This window comes from Prunus dulcis, chromosome 6 (genome assembly GCF_902201215.1).
Source record: "Prunus dulcis chromosome 6, ALMONDv2, whole genome shotgun sequence".
NCBI classification, from domain to species: Eukaryota; Viridiplantae; Streptophyta; class Magnoliopsida; order Rosales; family Rosaceae; genus Prunus; species Prunus dulcis.
In genome coordinates, this window is record NC_047655.1 from 3,881,652 (window position 1) to 3,906,499 (window position 24,848).

The 24,848-nt window shown below is 37.0% G+C and overlaps 3 protein-coding genes across 3 annotated transcripts; all 3 read right to left on the minus strand.

The window, feature by feature from the left end:
• Nucleotides 1-1,197: 1,197 nt before the first annotated feature.
• On the minus strand, nucleotides 1,198-6,059 carry LOC117631430 (potassium transporter 1). The gene is made up of 9 exons (XM_034364573.1): nucleotides 5,818-6,059; nucleotides 4,752-4,995; nucleotides 4,204-4,449; nucleotides 3,612-3,662; nucleotides 3,264-3,524; nucleotides 3,119-3,171; nucleotides 2,884-2,998; nucleotides 2,536-2,790; nucleotides 1,198-2,456 (listed from the first exon to the last, which is right to left on the minus strand). The coding sequence occupies exons 1-9, from the start codon at nucleotides 5,860-5,862 to the stop codon at nucleotides 1,504-1,506; spliced, it is 2,223 nt and encodes a 740-aa protein (XP_034220464.1). The 5' UTR covers nucleotides 5,863-6,059; the 3' UTR covers nucleotides 1,198-1,503.
• A 2,554-nt stretch (nucleotides 6,060-8,613) lies between these two features.
• Nucleotides 8,614-12,254, minus strand: LOC117631008 (ran-binding protein 1 homolog c-like). Its single transcript, XM_034363915.1, has 4 exons — nucleotides 11,842-12,254; nucleotides 11,560-11,711; nucleotides 11,307-11,432; nucleotides 8,614-9,244 (listed from the first exon to the last, which is right to left on the minus strand). Exons 1-4 carry the CDS (start codon nucleotides 11,991-11,993, stop codon nucleotides 8,979-8,981), a joined length of 696 nt encoding a protein of 231 aa, XP_034219806.1. The 5' UTR covers nucleotides 11,994-12,254; the 3' UTR covers nucleotides 8,614-8,978.
• Nucleotides 12,255-13,224: 970 nt separating this feature from the next.
• On the minus strand, nucleotides 13,225-24,283 carry LOC117630725 (clathrin heavy chain 1-like). The gene is made up of 30 exons (XM_034363467.1): nucleotides 23,980-24,283; nucleotides 23,515-23,719; nucleotides 23,139-23,227; nucleotides 22,932-23,010; nucleotides 22,671-22,798; nucleotides 22,034-22,132; nucleotides 21,823-21,931; nucleotides 21,642-21,721; nucleotides 21,319-21,546; nucleotides 21,169-21,234; nucleotides 20,419-20,535; nucleotides 20,064-20,261; nucleotides 19,790-19,906; nucleotides 19,532-19,591; nucleotides 19,309-19,395; nucleotides 18,982-19,065; nucleotides 18,731-18,865; nucleotides 18,582-18,644; nucleotides 18,407-18,511; nucleotides 18,225-18,337; nucleotides 17,853-18,105; nucleotides 17,570-17,706; nucleotides 17,211-17,489; nucleotides 16,116-17,118; nucleotides 15,409-15,894; nucleotides 15,125-15,295; nucleotides 14,855-15,040; nucleotides 14,533-14,655; nucleotides 14,334-14,444; nucleotides 13,225-13,915 (listed from the first exon to the last, which is right to left on the minus strand). Exons 1-30 carry the CDS (start codon nucleotides 24,022-24,024, stop codon nucleotides 13,772-13,774), a joined length of 5,100 nt encoding a protein of 1,699 aa, XP_034219358.1. The 5' UTR covers nucleotides 24,025-24,283; the 3' UTR covers nucleotides 13,225-13,771.
• Nucleotides 24,284-24,848: the final 565 nt, after the last annotated feature.

Here is a 24,848-nt window from a genome sequence, read left to right on the forward strand (position 1 = left end):
GAGAGAATGTTGGGAGGAGGAGAGAGAGTTGGAGGGATTTATATAGGGATGGTTGTAGACGCGAAATAAGGTGGTGTGGTTTCTTGGGGAAGAGGACAAAACTCTTTCTCGTTATGTATGGTAATTGAGTGAGTGCTAAGTATAGGAGAAGGACAGCTACACCAGTGTCCTGTTACAATATTTTTTTTGAATTTCTGTCCTATCATTTTTTGGTATTAACATTCGTTTTAGCATTGTGAAAATAAATAATTGTTTTACATATATATATATATATATATATGGTAATATTCTCTTATTGGCTATCAAACATAAATAGTAATGAGACTGTCAATTTAAATTGTACATCTAAATAAGAATCATATTCTGTCGCTCATTGCCGAATCGAGTTATTTCTCGGGTCTCAGCTGTTCTTGTATAATATATTAGAGAATAAATGGTGAAATTTGATTATGATATGTGTGTAGAATCTTCACAAATATCACAATTAATGGTAATTACGAGTGCATATTTAGGTAATACCTTGGTACCCAATTCATTTCCTTATATTTTTTCTTGACGAATACCCAAGTCATTTCCTAAAGAAAATGGAATTTTCTTCCTTAAATATTTGCAATATCTGAAAACATATTTCCATTAAAATAAAATAAAATAAATTAACATTAGTTAGAATTCGTGACAAAACATTTCAATCAAAGCTAATGTCATATGATAAATAAGAAAACATTTTTACCTAGGGTTCAAATCAGTGGTAGGAATGTGCTTAAATTCCTATGGACTGTCAAAATCACACAAATATTGTTTCCATGGTGGTCTAAGTGCGACCTAAGGCTTCCTTTCTACGGCACTATAGAGGTTCCCTCCTTTTGAGTTTTTAGGGAAAGAGAGCAGGAGTTAGACCAATTGGTTAAGCCAGTGTGTCAGTCCTCTTGCAATAACGCTTTGTCTTGGAGAGAGAGTGAGAGGAGAAAAGGTGGTGCCAGTAGATCAGTTCCATGCAGGGAAAGTACAGAAAAGATTTTGTCATAGATAGAGACCACTGATTTCTAAACCATAAGATGTGCCACCAGTTTTGTACATTTGACAGTTCTTATTCTTTTCCAACAGAAATGAGCTTTTTGCTGCTCTTAAAAGGCTCATATTGTGTGTCTTCATTCAAACGAGAAGTAAATAACATAGATTTATGCGGCTACAATTGCATTAGATCATAAACAACGTAGATTTTCTTTTCTCCAGAGTGGAAAACATTTTGGCATGGCTTCTCTGTAACTGAGTGTTAAAAGAATCAAGACTTGAAGATGGAGAATCAGAATATGCAAAACTTTGTTAGTGTTAGTTCGACTATTTTGTTTATATTAGCTCTAAGATACAACCATTAACAATGGCTTACTTTCTCTGATACGTAGTGTAACATATAAACCTGAAATATTTGCAAGTTTCGAACAAAGCACGAAACGTACTTGATCTTCTGATGGATAGTACCATAGTATGCCTTCATCCTAGAAGTTAGAGATAGTAAATCATACCGACTTCAAGCAAAGAGGTATGAGGCACGTTCAAAACAACATCAGGCTCCCTACAGTTCTTTCTCAGAAAAGCATAAACAATATCTATAGCAACTTTCTTGAAAAAGGATGATGATTTCTTTGCCTTTGCATGTGAATGTCCAAGAATATAAGTGACACCAGATTCTTTGGCTTCTAATATCCGCAGGGACTCATCTTTAGAAAGAGAAGTTTCCATGTTTTCTTCATCATTCGAGTCAACAAAAGTGTGATCTGGAGCATAACGGGCTTCCGCATCTGCAAACTCTCTAGAGCATCCAGTTACTGGTTCCAAAGGACATTCTTCCTCTGTTTCTACAAACTGCAGTATACTAGACACCAATATATTCTCAAAATTACAGGTTTCCTGTTGAAGATCCTTGTAACCATACCTCACAATGCACCGGAACATGCCACACTCCTTCGGGCCTACCCTACTAATGAGCAACCTTTCCTTTCCGCTAATGTGGGGTACTTGAACAGATTTGACAGAGACGAATATTAGCACCTCATGGAATGCAGGTAGATTAGTTACAAAGTGTCCGAAAACTGGTGGTATCCCGGTCACCAAATTAGTGTAAACAAGTCCAATTCCAGGGACCCGAACCATGCCAAGGCTAGGCCCTAAGCACACTATTCTATTAATTGAGACCTTGTTTTCAACATCAAATTGGTGTTTCATCATTGTTCCATAGTTCCATATGTACGTCACACCCATAAAGATCAGAGACAGCACAACCGGGATCCATCCACCTTTTGGGATCTTACTGATGGATGCTGCAATGTAAATCAGCTCAATTGATCCAAACAGCATTAAAAATGCTACTGCATTTAGTATCCTTTTCTTCCAGACAATTATCATTACCAGAACCATTAAGCAAGTTGTCACAAACATTACAGCGGTGACTGCCAGCCCTACCAAATCCAACAACATGATTAGAGTTCATTCATGAAAATAGTAAGTATACCATAGAAATAATGCTCAGATTTATACCATATGCATGACCCATCATGTTTGTGTCCCTCAATCCAATTGTCACAGCTAAACAAAGGCACATTAACATCCAATTGACCTCTGGAATGTATATTTGCCCATATATTTTACTTGAGGTATGAACTATCTTCACGCGAGGAAAGCATTTCAGTGCACAGCACTGGCTTATAATGGAGAAGGTAGCTGAAATTACTGCCTGGCTTCCGACCACGGATGCAAAAGTGGCAATTATGAACACTGGCCAAAACACAGCTTCTGCAGTGGCCATATAACAATGGCATAAATACGAAAGATGACAACGAATAATATAAACTATTTGGGTACTATGATAAATAGATAACTTCTTGCCTGGTATGGCTTTATAGAAACTTCTCTGAATGTCTTCATGGTGCTTGGAAAGGAATGCAGCCTCACCCATGTATGAAATAACCAGAGAGGGATATACTAGTAATGTGAAGGCCATCTGGGATTCGATGCCAAGTGTTTCAACATTAATATTCAAATAAGATAGAACTAATTTATAGATGCCATTTCAATCATTCAGGGCATCAGAATCTGTAAGTACAACTGACTGAAAAGTTACCTTTATTGAAAGCGAAGAGAAGTGGCCCAAATTAGCAAACATCGCCTCTACACCTGAGATAATATTCCGGAGGAAACTAGTTTCCAGTAGCTCTGTTTAGCAGCAAGTAAACCACAATTACTGCATCAGGAGTTCAAAGAGATACCTGTGATTGAAAGAACAACTCCTGCTAACGAAACCCAACCTTCAACGCCTGTGCTTCTAAGGAACTTCAACATGTAAACTGGAGAAAGTGCGTGAAATATACGTCGATTCCAATGAAATATGTTGTATATTCCAATGCCACTAATACACAGAAGCCATGCTGTAACAATTGGAGCAAACATGAAAGCAACTCTGTGTGTTCCATGATGCTGAAGGGAGAAAAGCCCCACTAAGAGGACACATGAAATTATGACAACATAATCTGAGAGACAGAAAGAAAGAAACCAAACAGAAGTTTAGTGAATAGTGAAGCATGAATGTTTAAAAGGTTACATATTGGTATACTTACTGTCATGGATTTCTGTGAACTTAAGCTTAATCCCTGAGACTGCTGAAAGAACTGAAAGGAGAAATACAGGAGAATCTCTATTATGTTATGGTCTCTTATTAACAGACAATTTGAGCACTAAAAGACTAATTAAATTCGATGTGATAGCGAAAGACCACGAGATGCTTGTTGGGGTTTGGAAATAAATCATCATATAAATATATGTTATACAGAGTCATTTTCCTCTTTCAAACACGTTCTACCTAACAAATCTCCAAACTGTATATGCCACACTAGTGCAGCATAGTACTTATTTAGCTCTGTCACAATAGGCTACGTACATGTTTTAAATACAGGTAGCATTTAAAAATCAGATTCAACCAAATTCTTTTCATGGACACATTTGTATAATGTGTATTTCTATGTGTCTAACATGTCACAAAACTATCAGAATTTATACCTGGAATCTGAAGGATATGATGCTTATTCACAACCACATCAATATCTTGAGAAGTTAAGATGAGCTAGCCTAGAATTTGAAAAATTCAGGTAATGGAACTTGTACGGGTCAGAATATAAACATCAGCACAGAGGATTTGATTACACTAGCCACCTGATATTGCAGGAGTGAGTACACCATCACCAATTGCCATACAGGTTCCAAATAGAACAAAAACCAGTAGCCCTTTGCGAAATCTTGGGTGCTTGTCGAAGAATAATTTCAGAGCTGAACTCTGCAGTGTATCTGTGGTTCCTTCTGTCACATACTCAGACAATTTCTCATCTGTGATTTCTTGATTAGGTAGAATGCTTAATCTTGCATGACGGCAGAGAAGGGAGTACAAGGCAAAGGTACCACCTGCACCATATGCACAACATTGGTATTGAGAAACTGTCTTTCTATCATATCCAAATCTGTAGTCAATACCTTAAAAGCTTATTGCAAAGGTCTATTGCAAAACTAGATGAGATAACGATCAAACAAAAAATTACAAGAAGCTTGAGCTGAACATTTTCTTCTTTTTTTCAGTGTTGAAATGGGTGTTGTATATATGCAAAGCTGAAACCAACCATTAGACAGTGATGGGAAGCTTGAGTGATTAGATGAATCCGGTTATTTAGCAATCAGTTAGTACTCAAATGAAAACAACAAAACTGTACCTTCACCATTGTCATCAGCCAACATCACAATGAAAACATATTTGCAGAGAGCAATGAGAGTAAACGTCCAGAAAATAAAGGAAAGCACGCCAAAAATCTCTTCATCATCCTCTTGAAGGCTCAACTTTCCAGAGAAGGTCGTCTTGTAAACATAGAGAGGGGATGTACTGAGGTCACCATAAACCACTCCCAGACTTTGATAAGCCAGTGTGAGCACAGTTGTATAGGATACCTTCTGCATACTCTGATTCAAGACAACAAACTTTAAACATATGTGGACAAGTTCAATAAATCAATGGTTTAGAAAGATCTAAGCAGGTTTGTCAGTACTCAAAGCTAATAAAAGTTCATGACCCCATAGTTCAGCAGCTGCATTGAAGAATAAATTTACTTTATTGAGATTTTATGCTCTGTTCTCAATCTTTATTTATCTGGCTGCTTAAATTCTAAGGTAAATCCTATCATTCAATCTACTTTTCCTAGAGAAAAAAAGGAGACGCCTTTCGAAGCAAAGAAAATATAAAGTCTGTTGACAAAACTATAAAAGATGCACACTGTGTGCAAATGCTTGAAATGAAAAATAGACGCCTCTAAATCCCTGTGTTAGTGAAGCAAAACCAACCAACATGTACTTCTTCGGTAATAATTACTGCTTTAGTTATCTTTTCAGAGCCCATTTTTGTTAAAATGGATCCAATTTATCCAGAAACCAGAAATAACAATTTTAAAAACAGGAACCCTGCTCTCTCTCTCTCTCTCTCTTAAATGTCCCTGTTCCATAGGAGCTGCATGCTCCAGATGCACATTTCATTTCATATATGCATAAAATCGTTCAAAACCTCACTAAATTTAAAGAGAAGCATTTCACTAAAACCTCTTTGTCCAAGAAACCTTGCAAAATGCATGACATTCATAAGGCTATTAAGCACACAAGAAAATGCAAAAATATTAATAATAACATAGCAATGACATCATAAAACCAAGCAACTAATAATATTGAGAAAAATGTTAACACTGTCATGAAATAATGCAAAGTGCTTAATTATGAGGTGAGAAAGAAGAATACCCGTGGAGATATTCCCTGCTCCATTAATTCTTCAGACGGATTCATGGTAGAGAGAGAGAGAGAGAGAGAGAGAGAGAGAGAGAGAGAGAGAGATGGACAGAGTAAAACAAGTGACTGAAGGGGAAGAAAGGCCGAGAAAGAGTTTATATAAGGAGAGAGAGTAGAGAATGTAGGAAGTGAGAAGGCAAGTGTTGTGTTGTTCTTCCAAACTCAGGTTGCAAAAGGCATTCAATGCTCTTTTTACCTCTCTTTCAGATTTTTGTAATTTTCAATCCTCCAACTTTATATTGTACTTATCCCCTTCCCCTCTATTTTAATCTTAACATCATTATACTATTACATAAATATAAACCCAGAACCCAAAACAAAGAAAAACACAATAAAATAAGCTAATCAGGATTACATATTTAAATATCAGTTTTATTAACAATTATGTGAAAGTAGGTTGATTGTGGTCAAAGGTATAAACACTTGATTTGACTGACAAATGGGCAAATGGGCATCACTTTCAGAGTGTCATTGTGTGTAGAGATTAAGATTAGGTGGAAAGTCGATTTTCCTAATTTAAATTTTGTTAGTCCATGAAAAGGATGTGAGTTCAGGCAAATTTAAAAGGGTTTTCCTTATTTAAATTTTGTTAGTCACAGTGTCACTATCACCCTCCTGTATCTAAGTTTGACTGATCAAATTAAGCTGGATGCTAGCAGAATTAGGTTATGAAATTGGGCATTTTACCACTCCTCAATGATACCTACTGCCTTCTAACATATTAAAATCTCATGCAAAAAGTATTCAGAGTTTTCTTCTTTGTTGAACCTATTAGAATGAGAGCAGTACGCACCCCTCATTTGTGGCATATTTTTGCGCCTAACATGTGGGCAATTCATATTAAGTAACTTAGTTTTGACACCATATTAGAATGCGAGCAACAATCCAAACAGAAATCATTTGACAGTGGGTGGAAAAGCCCAAAGCTTTTTAAATCACTGTTGCAAAACTTTCATCCTCTGAGGTGAGGTGGATACTCTCAACACAACCAAGCCACAAGTACATGGTTTCATACTTGGTATTTGATGCAACGAGCCAATTGGGAAGTTATATTCATTATTGATGTACATTATCTACCAATAGCATAAGATGCCAAGACATGATGTTACTTATCAAAATAGACTGAAAGAGATTTGATGCGAACCATCTCTCTCTCTCTCTCTCTCTCTCTCTCTTCTCTCTCTCTCTCTCTCTCTTCTCTCTCTCTCTCCAACATCACAAGTAAAATCCAATATTAGGAAGATGATCAGCTCTTCAAGCACAGCCAAAGGTTACATTAGTGGACAAAATGAATTAACATAATTATCCTTAGAGCAGCAAATCATAAATTTGAACTATAACTAAGATATGTCCACCATAACAACCAAATCCTACGACTTGGATCATATTCTTCCCATAATATAAAGGCCAAAACAAAATGGGTGCCAGCCGTACAACATCACATTGCATTATGGGCAGAAATGGTTGTTGTGACAGTTTGGAATTGCTTATTTGGGGTAATAAGTGATTTTAAAAAAAATTTGAGAAGCCCATCCTGTTTGGTAAACTGTGAGAAAATCACTTATTGTTAAAAATTGCTGTGAGAGAAATCTATAAGGGAAAGCAGCTAATGAGGTGCTTTCATTTTCTAATTATGCAGGAATCAGTTTCGAAGAGGCGCTGGGTTTAATGATTATGCGGCAATCATTTTCTGATTATGCGTAAAATCAATACCAACAACACTTTGAACAAAAATTTTACCAAACGCCAAACTGCTTTATCTCACAGCTGATTTCTCTCACAGCAAATCTGATAGCAATTATTTTCACAGCACAGCAATGCCAAACTGACCCTAAGAAGAAGTAAGATTATCTATCTAGTCATAGTCTGCATGCCTATCTTGTTTCTTTCTCATAGCATTATTGGATTCCGACTAAACCGTACGAGTTATTGATTTTCCAGTACATACATTGCATGGGATCGAAGAGGGAAAAATATTAGAATTCTAAAAACGAGAAAAAAAACACAGAGAGAAAGCTATAAGCATATGTTAGGTATGCTCTCTACGTCAAGTATTTATAGCTCTCTTAATTCTGTCTGTCCATCCCCCCTCCACAACCCAATTCGATTGATTCAATTATGCACGTACACCCCTTTGGAGATTGGTTGGTCACTTGACTTGGTTTGAAAGGAGACCCACGTACGAGAAAAAGTTGATCTACCATCTTACAAGAAAGTGAGCCATTTGCTCCCCCACATTTGTGCTTCAATGGATTCTAGGGGCACCCATCTTTCACCATCAGCCCCACAACCTTTCCCTTTCCCACGTGCACCAATCTTGATTATCCGGTTTCGTTTCCGATTTTCCATTTCGGTTTGCAAAGGGTTGGACCACCCTACCACTCGTTAAGGAGACTTTTATTTCGATTTCTCAGTTTGCAAAGGGTTAGACAACATTTCATCCTACCAGAGAAATCACATGCACCCGTTCTCACCCCTAGAGAAGAGAGGAGTGCGAAGGGATATGCACCCACTGCGGCCAAAGCTGCTTTTAAATAAGCACTTCTAGCATCATTTGGATGAGCGCTCAGCCATTAAAAGACCTGGGTTTTTTGTTTTTTTTTAAAAAAAAAGAATGCCAACATGCATATAATAAAAGCACTTTCAGCAAAAGCTCACTTCCAAACAGGCCCGTAGTTATGGAAGTTTACATGAGCAAAGGGGCAACCTAATGGGCCCGAGGATAGGTTGTGATTAGTTAACAGAGGCTAGATTGAACATGGCACAATTCGATATCAGGTAAACAATATCCTTCACAACCATGTTGGCTTCCAAAACAGAACATATGTGACCCAAAATAGCATGGGAAATTCGAGACCCTAAAACAAATCAAGAAATTATATCCAAACAAAAGGTCCTCTGTTTTTATAACAAGTAATTTTCACTGACCTGTAACTTACTCCCAAGTAATCAAATAGGGTGGGAAACTCTGGTGACAACAAACCAAACTCATAACAAAACACAATCCTCAACCTTCAAACATGACCCAAAAGTCTGACCAAATTTTGACGACCAACACGACACCAATTGGACGCAAGAACAGACCCACAGCAAAAACCCCCAACTTTCACTCTTCATGTGTCTTTCTTCTCCTCCTCATCTGCAGCTGGTACCTTCCCCTCTGCTTTCTCCTCTACTTTCTCCTCAGCAGGTGCATCTTCTTTTACGGTACCACTCTTAGTGGCAGCAGGTGCCTCTTCCTCAGCTTTCTCCTTGGTCTTTCTCTCTTCAACACTCAAATTCTTGAGAAGCCCAGCAGCCTCTGTAGCATCTTCATTTTCTTCTTCTGTACTTAAGGATTCAGCAATTTCTTGAAACTTTTCCATGAACAATCTGTTATCTGATACAGCAAACAAACAACCAAACTTTAATAACCTACATAGAACATCAACCAAATGTTGAATGTGCCTCTTTGTGATGATGCGTTGATCTAGTAGCACCATGCTATAAACCAAACCATATCTGTCAACTATATTCTTCATACCCTGACTAAGAATTAAAGTAAGCAATGTACTTCAAAGTTCGTTTACACATTTAGCAGAGGATGAAACTGAATCGATAATGCCGTGTACAAAAGCACCAACGAAAATTCAGCATGGTTAAAAGACAAATTTAAATTAAAAAATTCAGAAGGTAGGCATCCCTCAAACTCTCCATCCCAGCTACCAGAATTTTTTTTGTTATAACATGATAAAATCTAGTGAACAGAAAATAATGATACAGCAAAATGACACATTCAAATCGATACAAATGCTCAACAAAGGAATTCATTTCCTTATTACTCTAGTTTTATTATATTCTTAAGAAAATAATAAAACCTCGTGTTATAATTGAAATCAACACTCCACATGAAACAGACTAGCTAATTTATGATTTTCACTATATCTTGACAGTAACAATCTTGAAAGGTAGCAGCGACATGCAAAGAGAAACTAAGACCTTGAAGTATCAACAAGTAATATCCTTGTATAAACTCTCAATTCAATTTGCAGAATGTATTATTTCATCCAACAATTTCCACAAAGCCTAACTCACCATGACCAAGTACAATTATGAGAGATGTATTAATTCAAACTAACCTATTATAATTTGGTCCAACACTGACTTCAGAAGCTATAAATGTCATCCCTCTTCAACAAGTAGGGCAACATAAGTACAAGGAAGCCAAAAGGTATACATTCTTAGACAGGTTCAAGATGCAAGTATGGAATGGCAAGGAATTACACACTAGAGCCTAATGAATCCACAAAACATAAATAGAATCTATAAGTTTTGTTCTTAATTGATATGTAATTTTTTTTTTAAAGAAAAAAAAAAGTATAACAGAATTGGACAGATTTACACAATATACGAAGAAACATAAGGATAAAAAAGAACTTTAAATATATGATTAACCCATGCAAATTCAGTAAAAGACTCTTGCCTCACAGATGACAAGAAAAAAAAAAAAACCAACATTCATGCAAAAGGGTTAAACCTCACACATTCGAAAGAAAATGTCTTCAAAATTATAACACACACTAGAACCTAACATCAATAACAACAACATTCTTTTAAATTAATATAATAATACAAATATGGGGTTATGATAGGTTGTGTTGAAGTAAAAGTTTAAATTTTATATTTATGTAATGCAGTAAATGATGTTGAGTAGGATGGGCATCAATAATGCAGTTCTCTGCAGTCAACAACTGCATAATGCAAAAATCAGGTAGCTTATTCCAAAATATTCAAACTCAACCATAAATCCAGATGGAACATGAATCACATGATCCTTAAATCTAAGATGACTCTACTTATCAAACGGAGCCCAATTTTACAAACAAATGCCATAAAAATCAACAAAGACAGTGTACGCTCCAACCAAACAAAACAAAGTGTATGCATATAAATCAACAATCTGAGACATTTCAGAAGTTCTAGTGCTTCAACAATAAAATTTTGATTCATGTTGCAAAAATTTTCATAGAAACTGGATAATCAGCTTAAGGTAGTTGGTATGGGCTCCTCTATTAGTAAGTCCAGGATTGTATGCAATTTACAATCTAGAAAAAAGGTTGAAATGAAAAAGAGGTCCATTAGTTTTCTTGCTGATGAAATGCAATTAGATCTAATTCTTCAAGTACGATTGAAAATTTATTAACTCTTCATGGACAAACGTAATTAGAAGGATCTAAAAATGTATTAAATTAGGGTTTTTATAAGTACAAATAGCATGAGGTCGTCTCGTACAGTAATGTCCCAGTTTGTCCATGAAATCATAGCAACAGACTTGCATATTTACATAAAACAGATGTAATAGAAAGTACCAAGTGTACACTGTATATGACAGCATCTAACGGCAAGTTCATTGCAAGAATTGATTACGAAAAGATCAAGTGGATCAAATAAATTAAACTCACTCTCAATTGAAGCGAATCTAATGCAGAAAAGCTCCTCCTTCAATTCCCCATCAGCAAAATCAGTTGCGTGCCAAACAGATGACTTCTCATTACCGGCATGCTCCTGAACTGTCATCTTCGGTAGAACTGCAAGGAACAATAGCACAAAGCACACACAAAAAGTTCCAAATTCAAAACACTAAACCCAAACAATCATAACAATAAATAAATTGTGTACGTTTATTTAGTATTTCGGACTATGATAGAGACTAACCGAGGTGATTGGCGCAGATCTTTAGGGTTTTGGACTGTCGCATAACAAGGCGGACCTTGCCAGTCTTATTGTGCTTAAGAAGCTTGACAGTACCAGCACCTCGCTCTTTCCATTGGTTACCGTCTTTATCAAATCGGTATAGCTTCGCTTTCCTAAGAACAAACCAGAAAACACACAAACAGAGAGAGTGAGTTCGCAAATCAAACAAAACCCTAGGTTTTTGCAGATCACAGAAAAACCCTAGCATTCGATGAAAAAAGAATCGGAAAAAGAGAAACGTACAGATCGAGGATGGCGTCTTCGTCTTCCTCACCGGTGGTGACGGCGACCTCCTCGAGCCTGACGATCGGAGCGACCTGAGCTCCGGTGTCCTCGTCGTCGCCGGCTAGTGGGGCCTCCTCGTCTTCTCTGTGCTCGGCATCGGCGCTCGACATCTTTAGAGAGAGAGCAGAAGTGGAGTAGATAGTAGAGAGAGAGAGAGAGAGAGAGAGAGAGATAGGGATATGAGAAATGAAAGAGAAAATTAGGGGACGAAGGGCTCTGGTCTATAAAAGTATCAAAGATTTCAGGGTTAGATGGTTTTTATAGTGGTTGTAGGAGTGAGTGATCTTAGCGTGAGCGTGAGCGTGAGGTTTACGCTCAAAAAGACGTGCGCGATTCAAAATGAGAGAACGCCAAGGCCCAAAGCCCTAAACCCGAGTCTTTTCTTCTTTCTTTTTTATTTTTCTTATAAATTTTGCCTCATTTAGAATTAAGGGTTTGGTCTTGCTGCGCTTTAAAAAAAAAATTTGATTCTGCTGTGCTGTGAAAATAAACAACTATGAAGTGAAACAACTAATCAAGAATAAACAGCTGTTAAATGGTTTTAGCAGATTAAAGGGTGATTTTTGCAGTTATATCATTGTGAATTAGTCGAGAATAAGTCTTATAGAAAAGAAAAAGAGTTGGGAAAGAATTTGATTAATCAAGTTAAAGGGAAAAAATAAAGAAATTATTGTATACTGGAGATTTTTTTTTGACAGTGTGTGACTGATGCTAGAACTCTCAATTTCTTAGAAAAAGAAGATTGCAGAAGTCGTGTTGGCGTATGTGGAAAATACACTTTTGTTGTTGTGGAAGCTGGTAGCTCCAATGATTAAGAATTCCTACCCTACACCCCAAGGTCCAAAAAAAAAAGGAACATTTTCGTTCCTATAGCTTAATTTATATTTTAGTTTGGTCTCTATATTAATGGTAACTTAATGTTCTGAAATTGTTTCTATTTGGTACCTATGCCGTGCATCTTAAATGTTGGTTGGTCATCTAGATTTCTGCTTGAAGTTGTTTTGAATTAACAATGTGATAATAAGATATGTCAATCTATTAGAAAAGAAAAAACTGATAAATGTGGGTTAAGTATGTTGGTAAGAGTAGCGTGATCACGCCCTTTTAATTACAGTAATTTAAATTGTCGCTTGTCATATGACAAAAATTGATCGACAATAAGACCCTTTCTGTTTTTGAAGGTACATAAAAGCTTTCAACATAGCTCAACTGTTTTTGTAGTAAAATAGATTAAACAAAGATGAGCCAATGCTCCCTTATTTTTCTTAGTTTAACTTCAATTTCTTAGTTTCGTTTTGAATTGGGGTTGAATTCTTGCAGCTAACAAGGAGGTAAAAAAAATAAAGAGAATCAACTGCTTTTGAATTGCACTAGGGAAAAGAATCTTCAATATTAAAAGGACAAAAATTTCTTGAGTATCGAGGACAACATGTTAGTACAAAAACTTCACCGCTGAAATGTTTCTTGACACTAACAAGACCAAGTTACGTCCAAAAAAGAACAAGAACAAATTCAAAAAATTACCTATACATGTAGCAGTAGCATGGCCACAACTACAGCCATGACCAAGTGCAAGATCGGTTGCCATCCTAGGTCTCACAAAGATTACTAAACCAACACCTACTCAGCTCAGACTTGGCAACCAAGCAAAAACCAATTGATACCGTGAATTTAAAAAATTTCTAAAACAGATGACCATAAACCTCCATACGAAGATGTTGTGGTGGCAAGAAAGTGGGAGAATACTTGGCTCAACCCTTCATTTCCAAAAACAGAAGTGAACTTTGAAATGGAATCAGATTCAGCGTAACAGGAGAGTCCATGACATTCTAGCTTTCGCCCTGTAGAAGCTGTTAGAACACTCATAAAACCTCAAATGCCTCAAAGATCAGTAGGACGGGCCCATTTGCGGCATTCCAAAAGGTGGCATTGGAGGCATTCCCATACCACCCATTGGTGGCATTGGCGGAGCATAGCCTCCACCCATTCCTGGTGGTGCAGGCAAGGCAGGCAGCAATTGAGCATACATATTCTGCAGATCGTGCAAAAATATAAGTTATTTGTCTTTAATTTTCTGATGTTTAAGTCTACAAATGAATAGGTGTTAATAATAACAAAATCAAAAGTCTAATATTCCTTAAAAATTCAAGTTTAATGTGAGCTTTAAATTAAGACAACACTCTTATGCTTATGGTGGGTAGGTTCACTCCACGAGCATAAAGGAGAGAAACTATCTAAACACACTTATTTTATCTTGTTTTATTTGTGTGTGCGTGTGTTTGTTTCCCGACCATCAAAGGCAAACTGGAAAGTAACCGATAATGTAAGAACTGCTAATTAAGATACATATGAAAAAATTAAAACCAACAGTCTTGAAAAAAATTAAAACATTCTTGGAGAAATGTATAAGAAAGGCTCTCCATGACACAAAATAAAGCAAATAGCAATACCTGCTGAGCGACCAATTCCTTCTCCTCTTTCTCTTTGGCTTTCACCTCATTTTGAGCTTCAATTTTGTCCTTAACAAGTTCATCCACCTTACCTGTGTACTCTCGAATAAACTGAGAGAGGGAGAGAGAAGGGCCGAGTAAGTGAGGAGCAATTAAAAGGTAACCAATGGATAAAGGGAAAAAGAAATAAGAACATTACCTGCAGGAGGTATGGGAGGGCAAAATCAATTATATTATTCATCCATGCAAGCTCAAGAGCAACATCTGGCCGGATTAAATCATAACAAACAAAGAGGCATGACGCAAAGCACTCTTTCTTTCCCTGCATATACATTACAGAAGATTACAAAACTGCATCTAGTAAAATGCTTTACAAAGAAAAAGAGATAGAAGCATGGAGTGAACTCCCTCCTTAACCTCATGGGCTGGGATGTGGAAAAGAATAAATGAGTGTGTACATTACTCCGTGATTTATTTGGTAAGCATGAGCTTTGTTTAACTAATGCATATAAAAAACAGACCTGCTCAATGAAATAGATAAGCAGTTCCTCTGAGAGCTCATGATCACCAGACTGCGAGCATGTCTCCATGCAATCTTTGTAGTGATTGTCTTTCTTTGACAATGCAATGGATTGCTTCCATCTTCCAGCTTTCTTATAAATGTATGCAGCAACACGTCTCATCTCAAGAAGCTCGTGTTTCTCAAGCTGCTCATTTGCATCAACAAAAAATAATAAATACAAGTTTCAATCAAAGACATTCAATGGATGAGAAGATTCAATCTCACTCACCTTTTGAGCAAGACCTATCTGATCAAAGCTGTCGTGCAAATCTATTGATTCACGGAGTCTGTCATAGTCTTCCTCCTCTATGTATATTTCGTTTAGAGCTTCATTTACAGCAGTTACATTGTTGCTCTGAACTGCAACCATGTACGGCTTTACAAGACGGATGTGACCAGCCTGAAAACCAAAACGATTGAAAATGTAGAATACAGAACTCTTTCCAAACCCTGCCAGAAGAAAAATGTGACAGCAGAGACCAAAATTAATGACTTTGTAATAGAGAACCGAACCTTTCTCATTATATCCACCACTCGGGTGTGGTCAACACGAAGTGCAATCACATTAAGAACATCATTGATAAGATCAGGATGTTCTTGTAAGTAGAAGTGCACAGCCCTGTAGTAGAGTTCAACACTCGCAACTTTGACTATCACATCCTTGAATTGCATGTGGTCCCATGCTTCCGGGGAGTGATTCATTATGGTGGTTGCAGCATTGTCGAACTCATCATATTGGATATATAAATACGTTAATTCTTTCCAGTGCTGTTGTTCATCACAAGCTCGTATTAGCTTGGGAATATTGAGACGGGTAGAAAACAGTTTAATGTGCTCCATAAGCTTCTCAGGACGGTATCTTGCATATAGAACTCCTAACTCTGTAAAAATGCCCATATGTGCACGTTCCAATCCCAGTCCACTCTCCATGAGACTAATGAGCTCATTAAAGCATCCCCTGTTCTGGTAATATTCACTGACCTCTTCCAAATCATCCACCTATCATAAAACATGCAGGATTAAGGAATCATCAAAAGTATAATTTGACCAATTAATTGTGTCCTATAACACAGACTAGAGCACCAATCTGCAGCACTTAGAAGCATCTAACAACAACTTATCGAAAGAATACCCACCACCTGTTTTGCCAAACATCTTGATAAACAAAAAAAGATATAACGGGGAAGTAACATAAACAGTACAGGATACAAGAATGCTACCTGGATGATGATGTTGAGTCCACAAATCTGAGCTAGTCGGTACTCCTCAGCATCAACGCATGCGAAGCAAACAAACTTCCACGTCTTTGAGCTGTTAGCTTTTCGAGCAGCATCAACAGCACCTTGAAACTGATTTAGCTTCACAAGAGTGCATGCCAGCTTAGCCCAGTTAGAAATGAATGCAAATATGATTTTGGCCGCTTCATATAGGGCTTCATCAAACAAGCGATCCCCAACATTTTGGAGATTGGCAACATTTGGCATAAGAATGAACTCTTCAATTTCACCAAGTCGATCAATCTTAGCATATGCATAAATAAGTTCACTGTCGACCTTGGGCTCCTTGGTCTTCTGCCTAACCATCAGAAGGTACCTTACCAAGTCATGATATACATTTGCATCCTCAGCAGCACGTATGACATCCAAAAACTGAGTGGCATCATCTGCACGGATGAATGACTCAATTGCATCACTCACTAGTCCTTCTCGGAGTTGGGCCTTGGCCACCTGGCTCCAAACAGCATCTTCTTCAACTCGGAATGCAAACTCTACAGCTCGGTCAATGCTCTGAATGTTATCCAACAGGACATTCACAGCGTCAACATTCGCATTGAATTTCTTGAAGATTGCGAATGCTTCCTCAAACAATTGAGCTTCTACGGCCATTAATCCAACTGCAGGTCCATCAAAGTTGTCTAATCTGTTAATATAATCCATGACTCTGGATGGATCAGCCTTGATGGCAGTCAGAATCAACAGATTCTGCAGATTGAAGTTCCCACTAAAAGCAGAATTTTGGAGCACTATCTTTTCAAGAAGCTCAATCAACTCATGTGGAAGGTCTGCAGTCATAAATGCTTTGACAGTTGCTGAAACTTGCTCAGGGCTCTTGCTTTCTGGCAAGGCAGTAGATACAACTTGATCGATTAGCTGCCTTCTATATTCATTATCAGGATCAAGGACCTTAGCCCAGAGGTCATCATCCATTCTCTCCACAACATATCTGATATACATATATCAAGTAAATAGCATAAGAGAGCCGCATACTGAATCACGATCCAGTAACATCTTACTAGCAAAAAGAAACACACAAACCTGGCCTGGAGTTTGAACAAGGAATTTTTATTTGTGACATTAATAAGTTCATCATCACATTGCCCTCTACGATATGCAACAACAGCAAGTGTGGGATCCCGTTTTTCGCAATATTTACCCACAACGCGTGAATCATAGTATGGGTTCGTTGTGAGAAAATGCTCCGGGTTGTTGCCGCTATCTATGATGATTTTACCCAGAGCATTGTGAACATGTACATCTTGGCTTCCCTCACTCACGAGATGCTCCAAGAATTGAGTGAGCAAGCGAAGACGATTCCTGAAAATAGAAATCAGCAGAATGATAAGAAACTAATGTGAAAGATGAAGGGCATACAGGGTCATGAAGAGATAATGCACCTCTTTTCGCATTCATCAACAAGGGGCTCAACTGGTAGAAGAGAACGAACTGAAAGAATAAGACCTTTGATGAAATCTTCAGGGCATTCATCATCCAATAGCTGCCCTACAACTAAAGGAGCATTTCCTGGATTGACCTATCAACCAAAATAAGATCTGTAAAGATCAATGGTCAATTTGAACAATAACATTGACAAAGCGTACAAAATTTATCACAAAAAAATGGGAGAAAACCTGCAACTCGAAAGTACAAAACTGATATAGAGCCTCAAAATATATATACCTTTTGGACATAACCTTCAATGTAACGAAGCATATTGTTTGTATATAGGTAATGGGTGAGATCTGGAACAAACCCAAAACGATCACAGACATTAATCAAAGGACGTGCGTCTGGAAGCTTTGCTTCCATAAGAAAGTTCTTAGCCTTCTCAGGGTCATAAAAATTAGATTCCCGTGTCACACGCTCCACCTCCTTAATCTGTCCAGTTTTTGCAGCTGCTTCAATGTACTTGAAATGGATATCAGGATCCTCACTGTACACAAATGATGAATAAATGAAAGGGAAAAAAAAAGAAAAACAAGTGCACAACAGCACTCATGAGCAAATGAATCTCATCTTTTAACTTCTCTTCCATTGAAAAGAAACTGATACCTGGAGCTCAAGTATGAGCCTAAGAAAAAGTACAACCCCTCATAGGACTTGAACTGCTCGAACAATTTTATACATTTATCTACACCCAGTTGTTCGGAATACTCTTTGGCGGTCTGCAAAAGAATAATCAGGTAAGCCTCAACTTTATAAACAATATAAAATTAACAAATAAAGTAGTTTACCTGCACAATAATCTGAAGATTTCCCCTAAGATTGACCAGTAGAAGATCTTTCATGCACTCAAGAGCCCATTCTTCGGAAAGAGTTCCAAAGAACTCAACGAGAGCCTGAAGTACACCTTGTAGTTAGAGATATACTACTTCACATAGTTCAAGTTATAAAGGCATAAGTGCCAACCTGAGGGTCAATTGCATGTGTGTTCACGATGACACGTTTGATATCAGGCAACTCAGTGTAATGCTGCAGATTAGACATAATATTAGTCCAGGAAACCAATTATCATCTTTAAAAGGAATTTTGTCATCAGAATTCAAGAAGAATCATACCTGTAAGGCACGCAGATACAAACCAGCTTTTTCACAGAGTTGACCAATGCGTGGACGATCATAATGACTGAACATACCATTGGCCAATATAGCATCCGCAACATTTGGAAAAGTCACAAGATTGATTTCCAAAACCTAGACAAAATATATTATGGAGCAGATATGTGAAGAAAGAAATACACACTATATATGTATTTTTTTTTAAAAGAAAGAATAACAAGAAATCAGTGTTTGAGGGAAAACATACGAACCTTTGACTGAAGGTATCCATGCTCAGGTAGATTCGGCTTCAGCACATCCAACAAAAAGGCAGTTGCCTCACGGATCAAGTTCCTCTGATAAGAGAAAACACACAAAGAAAAGAAGTCCCAAAATTCATATTCATCAGTTTAAAGCTACAAAGGGAATACAAAACATCTACGTAAGGAGACTCGAAAGTGTAAAACAAGGAGCAAAAATTGCTTAAAGGTAAAATTTCAAATCCCAAAAATCATTTAGCATACTTCAGAACAACAAAACAAGGAACATATTTTGACCACAAAAAAATTGTTCATACAACATAGATATTTAACTCAAACCTGAAGGAATAGATCAGTAATGGTATTGTAGTCAACAGGGCAGCCACCTTCCATTTGAGCCATCATTAGAGCAAAATTAACAGCCCCCTGCCATCAAGATAATTGTAGTTGTTTCCAAATCAGGCAATTTAGCTCAACTTGTAAGACAAGCAAAGTTCACAGTTACAAAGCAATTGTAAACAGAAAAATGCCTCGAAAATGTATTCCAGATTAATGCATGTACCTGGGGATCTGACCGCAAAATTGTTTGCAGAAGGAACAAGTAATCGGGTGTATACCCAACCTGCGACAATTTTAAATGACAAATTCACTATAACAAAAATTATCCAGTATGAGCCATTGGCCATGTTATTGAAAATCATAATAACAAAACTGACACAATATTAGTTTTCAGAAGCTAATGATTGCTGTTCAAAATGATAGATTTGAACAAATGTATTTCAAAAAGATTTTAGTACAAAGAAAAACAAATTTATGTAACCTGCTTTGAGTATATCAAAATCTTGTCAAATTCCCTTCTCTCAGCAAATGCTGCAACAACTTTAGGAGTTGCCCGGGCTTTGATGTATATTTTCAAAGCAAGGTCGTTATCCACTGTCTGCATTGGAATATGTGTCATTATATCACAATGAATAAAAAAATAATAAAGCAGAAGAATACCCAAAATCACAATTGTTGAATAAAAGTTTAAATGATCTGTCTAACATGATTCTTTTATATATTTTTATTTTTGGTTTGCTAGGGTCATATCATACCTTCACAAGATCTCCAAGCTCTTCACTACATTCTAGCTTGTCCTCCGCCAGCCAATTCTCCAAAAGATTCTTTTTGTTCTGATTTACAACCAAACGTGATAATTCCAATGATTCATAAGCATTGAGTTTTCCTCTAGTTAACAAAGTTCCAAAGTACTGCAACAATGGTGGGGTTTGCCCAGCTTGCACAGGAACACTCTGCAACAAATGAACAATGTGAGTAAATTTGTTCGTGCTACAAAGATTACATGGTCCTATAAAGGAAATGAAATGTTCCCAAAGGTAATTTAAAGGGAAGCACAAGAACTATGAGGAATATATATGTATATGAACCAACATATGAATGCAACTATACCTGAAATTTAGCGACAGTATCAGGAGTACGGAGTATTCCCATTGGAGATTCTGCGGCAAGCTCTGCAGCCTCCTTATATTTTGTCTGAGAAAACAATTCTTGGAACCGCTGGACAACCTGAGTATGACAACCATAAAATGCAGTTTCAAGATATGACCAAAGTGCAAACAGCAAAACATTCTGTATTCATATTCTCATATGTTGTGAACACCTAGGAAGACTTGAATTATAAAATCCACCGCTGAACTTCCCAGGAAAAAATTGTTTCCAGAGGGAATAAAGGGATCCAGTTTCTACATATCGCTACATACTGATCTCCACTGCATAACGGGAAAAGACACACACAAGTACACAAAAAAACAAAAACAAAAGAAAAACAACCATATTAACCTTTGCACTCACCTCATACATGAGGGGGCTATCAAGGATACATTTAACACTCGTTGCACAGAAGAAAATAGATAATCATATATACTGTAGGTAATGCGTCACAATACTATCGTCGCATTAAATATTTATATGTGATAGTCTATTTATAATACTCTTGGAGGTTGAATTCCATTCTATTTAGGAAGACTGCAATTGAATGGATAGAGCTCCATTAAAACAGTCACCAATCTCTGCCCCCCACCCCTCCTTCTTTTTTCCTTCCCTGATATCATGTAAAGAAGGATTGCCAACAACTAAGATTAACATGCCAATTCTCAGAATGTTTCTAATAAATGAAAACAAATAAACTGAAATCATTACCAGGTCTTCAGCACCAGGAAGGTTTCCTCTTTTCGCAAGACTAACTGCAAGCCCCAAATTGTTTAACTGCAAAATCACCAAACAAAAATTTAAAATATAACATTTTCTTTTCTCCAGTTGCCAAAACTACAAAATGGCTCAAAAGCATACCTGACCACTAACAAAAGGTACAATTGTTTGTTCATTGATGGTGGCAAGTAAGACCTGGCCTCGCCTATTGATTGCATAAAAACCCCCAATGGATGAAGCTTCAGCTGTCAAAAATATAGGATCTGGACTGATTCGATTTCTATAAACGGCAGTTGCTGTCTCTAGGTCATATACAAATAGAAGCCCAAGCTTTGTGATAACGTATATCAACCCATACTTTTCTGATATCTGAAATTTATTGAGAAAAAAAAAAAAGTAATGTACTTTGATTGATAGAGAAAATATATGGGATAAGTCAAAGCAATGAGAGACTATAGTAAGACCTGCATTGACACAGGAAAGTCATCAGCAAAGTCTGGAGGAAAGAATAGATCCGCTTGCTTCTTTGTATATGATGGTTTTCCTGATGACAATTCACAGTAAATCAGTTCCTGAAATTAATCCTGAAGCAGAAGAAGGCATGTAACAGATGCATAAGACTAAATAAGATTTAAAACAGCAGACCTGGCTGAGCACCAAGCTCAATTACATGCAGCTTTGATGTAACTTGTCCAGCATTAAAGGACTTTGAGGCAAAACAAATAAGAATTGAAGGATTCTCATTCCCTGGAACCTGCATATGACATAAAAATTAATGAGGATTTAAAATAGTACAGCAGTAAATTGTATATCCTTTAGATTCAAGAGAAATTGAGTAAGAAATATAAAACCGCACTTTAAATGTGGCAAACGATGCAGAATGTGCTTCAAGAGCCTGACTACGTTTCTGTTCCACAGAGAAAAGCTGCATGTTTCCCTTGACCAGTTGTGGCCTCTACAGTCATTTTGGAAAAATCACTATGTTAATTGTTAAAGATGTCATCAAATCTGAAAAACCATCATGGATTTCAGTCCCTTCAAGATAGAAACAATTTTTCCATGAACTAAAGGTAAATAAATAAATAAATAATAAATGTGATTTTTAATAGACATATTCCTTGAACAAAATAAACACACATACACAACATGGATTTTTCATGAGTACAGGGTGGAAATAAGAATATTTAAGCCACCAAAAGAGAAGGAATACTCCAAGTACACTGTGCAGAAGCACAATGCAACCTTCTGGTGAACCAAAAAGGATAAAATGCTTAACCAAGCCCAGCTCCCATTAATTGAAAGCAGCACAACATTTTGGCCACTCTTCTAAATCTTTTAACCATCATACAAACAAAAATTATATTCATAGAGATATGTACAATTATAGGGGTGTCACTTCACGCACTGCCAAATTTTGGGAAATCCATGAACAGGATTACAGAAACAGAAACAGTACAAAGGAAAAAACAGCAAACAACAAGTTAACCACTCACCTCAGGTGAACCAGGAGCAATTCCTATCAAGACCAACCACTTTTCAGAAGGATCACAACGGTAGTTGATTATTTGATTATTTGCCAAATTAGCTGTCCGCTCAAAGACCTTCGTAGGCTCGGAATCACCTAGAAGTAAGATACATTTCAAACATGTGCACAATATAAGAATAAAACTGAAAACCTCAGATGGGGAAATGAGATAATGAGAAGAAAATAAAATAAATGAAATCAGATTCACGAATATGTAAAGACGCCTTACCTTCAATTAACCAATGATATACTGAGGTCTGTGTTACCAGGCCCAGCATCTTTGGAGTGATCCACTTCCAAAAGACAATCTAGAAAGAAGAAAAGAGAGTAGGATTACAACCAATTACCAAAAACAAACCTATAATACCATATTGTAAACGTTCATAACATCTGACATGCAACATTGGGAACGCCCTAAAATAGGGCAAGATGTCACCTGCTCGGGCATCTGATGTGATTTCATCTTTGCTTTCATTTCAATGTTAAATATTTGTAAATGGTCCTGAGTAGTTCCTTGAACTTGAGCTGCACATTGAATTCAGCCATCAATCAGTGAGGCAATAAACACAACAACAAATAACAAGACAAAAAAACAATAACTATGGCAGTCTATATTCCAGATTACAAAATTTCAACAATGTTTCATACATGCCAATGACCAATCATTTCTGTTAAAAAATGGAGCTGCATCCAATCTATCAACAGCAATGGCACAATTCCCATATATATTCACAATGATAACTCAAGCTGGAATTTCAGTACTGCACATTGGAATTGCATCTTTTCCGTAATTTCAATAATTGAAATGTTACCTTTTAGAGCAAGAATTCTGGAATTGGGGTTCATCAAAGCCGAATCAGCCGTAATGGGCCGACGCAATGGCTGCATGGGCATGTTCATGTCGATGATAACGACGCTATTTTGCGGCGATGTTTCCCTAACACAAATATACTTGTCCGATTCCATAGTCACATGCGTAAACGTAATGAATTGGGGATTGATCCCAATACTAGGCAACTGCAAACCACACACATTCAAATCAACATCACCATTATCACACTCAATCATCAAACACATTGCTAAAAACCCAACAAAAAAACAAACACAAATACACAAATGAATGCATGATCATACGTAATTAGCAAATGGGTCACTGGGAAACAGAGTGAAAACGTAGTCTTTACAGGATCTGGGTGGATCCAGTGACGCATTGGATCAAATGACGAAAACCCAGAAATATTTAGATGAAATTAGGATCAAGATGAGGGTGGCATTACCGTTAGTGTCTCTTTCATGGTCATGGGGGCACTCGCAGCGGCCATGGTGCCTGGGTCGGGGCTTCAATAGGAGGGACCCGATAGGCGGAGAAGAATGTGGCACAGCAAAACCTTCTGATTTTGGATTGCAGAGAGAGAGAGAAGAGAAAGAGTCTGCAGATCTAAGTAGTATGGGAATGTAAATGCAGAAGAGGAGGAGAAGCGTGGTCTATTCGACGAGTTTGTTTGCAGTTTTTCTCGCGCAAAATTTGTGAATGGACTGCTGCGTGGGTTGTACGTTGAGAATGCGATGGGTAAGTGAAATGCACTTGTCAATTTACAATATCAGATTGCTTTGCGAGTAAGTTTTCAAGTTTTATTATTAAAGTGGAAACTATTTTCAATTTTATTCACTTTGATTTTTTAAAATGGTGAAAATGGGGGATACAAATGGTAAATTTTTAGGGGACTTGCTGCAAACGTGTCACGTTGATTTGTTCCTCAAATGCAAATTTATGGATGAATACGTGACAACAGAATCACATATATGTTTCGTCATTATTATTATTTTTTTAATTAAAATGAGAGGTTCAACTTAGTATTTCTTTCAATGTTGAAAAAAAATATATATCATTAAACTAAGAGTTAATTCACATATATTTTGTCATTATTCGTCCAACATAGGTTGTGACTGGATTCAATAAAATCGGAACACTAAGCATTTTTATATATGATTGTGGGATAAAGTAGAAGTCAGGTTGAACCGTACATGGTAAGTGTTTTTTGTTTTTTGGTTTTTTAAAGTAATTTTATCAAAAGATATATTGTAAAAGAGTAATGCTACACTTACTACATTTTTATCTCGCATTTCTATACCACATGATGTGGCA

Bases quoted from the DNA above. Each gene is read 5' to 3' on its own strand.
- LOC117631430 (XM_034364573.1), bottom strand. From the start codon at position 5,862: ATGAATCCGTCTGAAGAATTAATGGAGCAGGGAATATCTCCACGG. The intron at 3,663-4,203 runs GTGGCTAGTGTA...TTCTCCTTTCAG, and splicing joins ACTCACTCCTGCAATATCAG to TTCTTTCAGCAGTCTCAGGG. The intron at 2,999-3,118 runs GTAACTTTTCAG...ATCGAATCCCAG, and splicing joins TCTCTTCGCTTTCAATAAAG to ATGGCCTTCACATTACTAGT.
- LOC117631008 (XM_034363915.1), bottom strand. From the start codon at position 11,993: ATGTCGAGCGCCGATGCCGAGCACAGAGAAGACGAGGAGGCCCCACTA. The intron at 11,712-11,841 runs GTACGTTTCTCT...GTTTGTTCTTAG, and splicing joins GAAGACGCCATCCTCGATCT to GAAAGCGAAGCTATACCGAT. The intron at 11,433-11,559 runs GTTAGTCTCTAT...TGTTCCTTGCAG, and splicing joins GATCTGCGCCAATCACCTCG to TTCTACCGAAGATGACAGTT.
- LOC117630725 (XM_034363467.1), bottom strand. From the start codon at position 24,024: ATGGCCGCTGCGAGTGCCCCCATGACCATGAAAGAGACACTAACG. The intron at 21,547-21,641 runs GTCTTACTATAG...AATAAATTTCAG, and splicing joins ACTTTCCTGTGTCAATGCAG to ATATCAGAAAAGTATGGGTT. The intron at 18,866-18,981 runs GTTCGTATGTTT...TATTTTGTCTAG, and splicing joins ATGGATACCTTCAGTCAAAG to GTTTTGGAAATCAATCTTGT.